This window comes from Perca flavescens, chromosome 17 (genome assembly GCF_004354835.1).
Source record: "Perca flavescens isolate YP-PL-M2 chromosome 17, PFLA_1.0, whole genome shotgun sequence".
NCBI classification, from domain to species: domain Eukaryota; kingdom Metazoa; phylum Chordata; class Actinopteri; order Perciformes; family Percidae; genus Perca; species Perca flavescens.
In genome coordinates, this window is record NC_041347.1 from 14,216,128 (window position 1) to 14,220,912 (window position 4,785).

Sequence of the window (4,785 nt, forward strand, 5' to 3'; positions counted from 1 at the left end):
AGGGTTGTAATGTTCAGACCAGCTGTGGTTTAACAGTGTGGTAAGACATGAGTAACAATGATGTCGGTATAATCAGGTATTTTTTAATGTTTCGCATTAAACAATTTGGTGAAGGGACTGTGGCATTATGTCCTGAACTCACCAGTATTTTGCCGTTGGCTCTGTCCTGGCGGGCCAGACTGACCCCCATCCACTCATCGTCCCTGTCTCCTTGGCAAGTCTTCCCACACGACTCTCTCGGCTTGTTTCCTGAAAGATAAGGAGAGCAGTTTGCAAATGTTGAGTTATCAGGACGGAGGATGTCTTGAAGCAAGTAACTTGTTACTTATCAGCCACTGACAGCTATTTGAGTTCTGTTTTTTAGTCTCTATTTCTTCTTCTGGATGTTTACACACTTTACAGTTTGAAAAGCTATATTTTGAGGTTGATAACTATTGATATTTGACTGTAAGTCTGATGACAATATATTGCCTGATATTTTATTATTTACAAACACATTAGAGCAAATGTGTTTTTATGAGGATCTATTTAGGGCTGAAAATTATTTTAATAATTGAGTAATCTGCCCATTATTTTCTCAATTAATCAAATAATTGTTTGGTTATTAAAACAGTAGGAAACAAGGACAAATGCCCATCACAATTTCCTTGAACCCAAAGAAATGTCATCAAATGTCAAACGTCCACATATAAAAATCCAAATAACTTACTGTACGATTTACTGATGTGTGTCTTATACTGCGTTGTAATGCTATTAACAGTACTGACTTTGAACGCTGGACCAGTTTATGAAGACCATAAATCTAAAAAACTGTTAAGAACACACATCCCGTGAACCTTAAATTAACATACATGTGCATTAGTTAGGAGAATAAAGCCAGTGGTAAATAAAAGACAATGGCACTTCTAAATTTCTGGGACAACTGATCTTTTTAAGAGTCCAACTCTACTAAATTATAAATAAATATAGATGACCAGTTTCCTTAGTTCCCTTACCAAAGTTGTATTCTCTTTCTCCCAGCAGACAATTGATTCAGCACAATGGCATGTAGCTGTGAGTGTTTCTCTGTGTCAGTATGCTGTGCGCTCCCAGAGGCCCGTCAGAGTTCAGCTCCTCTGGCCCATGTGGCTCACTAAGCACCAAGCAGCACACGCTCACTGATAATGTATGTTTTTCTTTGGTGACACATTGACTGAGCACAGGGTTAATATTAAAGCCATGCCTGCTGCACCGGCTTTTTTGACCACAAGAACAGAGCAGAGGCTGGGGGGGCTCAACTTTTTGGCTCACATGCTTGGAAAATATTAGCAAAAGTATAAATCACACTTATCAAAAATATTTATGGACCTCTGCACACAGAACCCCCTTGTCTTTTGCATGTCTCCATATAACAGGTAAGAAAAAAAAAACACTGTCGAATGAGCAGTATAAGGCTGCATTATTCTGATAAAACAAAACAGATGCTTGCGGGAGTTTAGGCAAGCGCTGTGGAGATATCTGGCAATGCAAGACTAGGCAAAGAGTGGACAAGGAAAAGCTGCAGGAAAGCCCAGTGTGTGTGTGGACTGCAGATAGTAAACTTTTCTGTGAGATGAATGTTAATTTCTGAACCGTTCAAGTTGTGTGTGGGTGCATGTGTTGCCCTGAGGCTGCAGTTAGCGTATGTTATTATATGCTCTTATATTTATGCTGCAGGCAGTGGTGACTGACCTCTTCCCAGATCCATCTCCGTGCAGCGGCGGTCTGGGTTGCTGTGAACTCGACACTTATATACAGCTCCAGGAGAGTGTACAGAGCTGCTGTAGGTAGAGTTTGCCCTTGGAGCACCCACTATTACCCTGCAGACACGAGGAGATGGGAGATGATGGGACAAACACTTTACACTAGCTTTAATCTGTGCTACTGAAACTTTTAAATGAAAAAAAAAAATCTTTTGCCAGCAGAAAAAGTTACAGTACAAACAGAAATGGCTATTTTTTTTATGAGCAATAATAAGCATTATTGTTTTGTATTCATCGGGTGTGGATGCAGCATAAGCTCTAGAGACACTCTCAACATTTGCTTGAAAAGTACAAATTCATTGCATCATTGACAAAAAATTAGAGCAGTTCCAGGAACACTAAAACATGGGACTCACCAGCGTGTGTTGTCATGATAATGCTCCAGCACAGAATAGCCAAAAAAACTAGAATTTGGTCCGCGGAACACTAAAGGATGTTCTAAGTCTATATTGTAAGAATAAACTACTGAAATGGAGAGACAGACATAAAAAACATTTTGTACTCCCGTTTTGTGTCTGCGAAGAGGAGCCATCCCTTTGCGCACCATGCGTAATAACGCGGTTAAAGTGTCCAAAAAGAAGAAGAATAAAGGGGAAAAAACAAAAAGGAGGAATTGTCAGCTCTTCAGTGTTCAAACTGTAACAACACTATCTTTCAGTTATTCTTTTCCTGGTCTGGCGCAGCATGAACGCTGTGATGGCATAAGGAAAAGCTTGAGGAGGGAAGTTAACGGTCCGGTAAATAACGGTGCGTCAGCTTCTCTCCATTCTGTGTCAGGAAAGTTGTTGCTCGCAGACTCCCTGTCGTGGAGATAAATGCGGTCACTAGCGTCAAGTTAACACGAGGTAGCCAGCGTAAGACCGGAAATACGAAAATGTTTACTCCAAATTAAAACACCCCTGGTGGTTGAAGTGCTGTTACAAGCGTTGAAGGTCAGCAAGTTTTAATGTGAAAGGTACAAACCGGAACGAGGATTTTCTTTCTGCAACACTGACGCTGGTAACGCGGCCACGGAGAGACGCGGATGGTCTTGAGGCGCAAAGCATCACATTTCACCCGTGGGCTTTGGGGGCTCCACTCATCTAAACTGAGAGATTAGGGGCCCACTGCTGCCATCTAACGTTTTTCAGTCACAATGAACAGTGTAACATCCTCATTAATATAGTCAATTTACATTTAGCTCGAACACACATAAATACCCCACCAGAGGTCTTTTCAAAGTTCCTAGAGCCCGAACACAATCAATGCAACATACAGTATTGTATCGAGGGATGGCTGCATGGAACTCACTTCCAGCAGAGAAGTGAGAGAGAAGAGAGAAGCGCACAATAAATCAAGCTTTAAAAAACTAGTAAAGCAACATCTAAGGGCCCTAAGACTGTAACAATATTTGTTTATGTATACGAATATATATATATGTATATATGTAAACAAAGATGTTGTAAGGTATAACTTTTCTATATTCTGTGCTTATGTATTTATTGTGATATTTAATGGAGTAGATGAAGAGGAATATATATATTCATATTTTCACGAAAATAATACTAGCTATACAGCTTTTATTTTTGTATCATATGGCTGTTTTGTCAGAAAATTTCTTATTTTTATAGCTGTTTTGTCTGAAACTGTCTTATCTGTGGTAATGTTTTATGTTTTGGGTGGTCCCCAGGAAGAGTAGCTGATGTTCTGCATCAGCTAATGGGGATCCTAATAAAATCAAAATCAAATTAGCTTATTTAAAAAAAACTTTAGTTTTCACAGGCATATTGCAATTTATTTTAAAGTCAGCACAGTTGTAAGGAATTTAAAGATTTTATAAGAAGAGAACTTTCGTTACAAAATGAAGATAGTTTATTGGAACAAATATTATTTTATATTACAACAGTAATTATCAACACTTTTGGCATGTTTAGTGTCCCCATAAAACAAAAGCCATTGAAACCCCTTGTTGCATGTCTACCAGCTGTGACCAGTCAAAGAATTTCCTTGTTTAATTTGAATACATTTTAAGAGTCCTCACGAAACAAATGATCAATATTTAAAGGGAAAAAAGGCAAAGACAAAAAAAGAGTCTGAATATTGTGGATATATAATTCTATGTGAAGCATTCGGTTTTCCTGGTTTCCTAATCATCTGGCCACCCCTGAATTTCCCCATTAAAATGGGAAACTGCATTTTTGCTGTGAAGGAAAGAAATAAAGTTCAAACATAAGTTACCCCTGCTGAAGTATGTGACCTTACATACAGGATCTTTAAAACAGATTTGTTGCGATGTCTGCTTTCCACGTGCCTATTTCAACAGGACGTTATCATTCTTTATCCACTGCAAGACTAAACCATGAAAAACCAGGTCATGAGATAATATATTGGATTCAACACGTTACTCTACGATAATAAGAATAAAGGAGTGACAAAAGGTGTTCTGTAAATAAGATTTAATTAGTTAAATCTGAAAATGTATAGCAAGCCATAGAGTGCCCTATAATACAGTCTTAATTATCATAGTACAATTTACAGTTGTGTTTTTGTGTCTCTATGTCAGTGAGTGACAAAATATAAAGCATAGAAAAGCTGTGTTAAACAAACAAGGTCCAGAGGCCAGTATATCTTAATGTGGTGCGAGAGCACAGTTAAAGGGTCGTTTACAGTTTTACAGAGGAAGTGATTGAGACAACAGCACAACACAGAAACCTATATATCAACTGACCTGTCAGCATCAATACGTGATAATGATATAATTTATTGCACAAGCCAATCTGTATAAACACATTCTAAAATAAAAAGGAATCAATGTCACTTCATCTAAACATATAAAATAACAAACTTAATGTAAGAGTAAAACTAGATTTGTGGAAGATTTGTGTTTTTAATTCCCTCGTACCTTTAGATATATTCATGCATACTGCAACACACACACACACACACACACACACACACACACACACACACACACACACACACACACACACACACACACACACACACACACACACACACACACACA

At 38.3% G+C, this 4,785-nt stretch overlaps 1 protein-coding gene across 1 annotated transcript in view; it reads right to left on the reverse strand.

Annotated features, from left to right (window-relative positions):
• itga9 (integrin, alpha 9) overlaps positions 1-2,576 on the reverse strand; it is a 51,577-nt gene extending 49,001 nt beyond the window's left edge. Inside the window, exons 1-3 of the mRNA XM_028603549.1 lie at positions 2,138-2,576; positions 1,711-1,838; positions 143-249 (exon numbers count right to left, since the gene is read on the reverse strand). Coding sequence (XP_028459350.1) covers positions 143-249; positions 1,711-1,838; positions 2,138-2,328 — 426 coding nt within the window. The 5' untranslated portion in view covers positions 2,329-2,576. The remainder of the gene's footprint in view (positions 1-142; positions 250-1,710; positions 1,839-2,137) is intronic.
• Between the last annotated feature and the right edge of the window lie 2,209 nt (positions 2,577-4,785).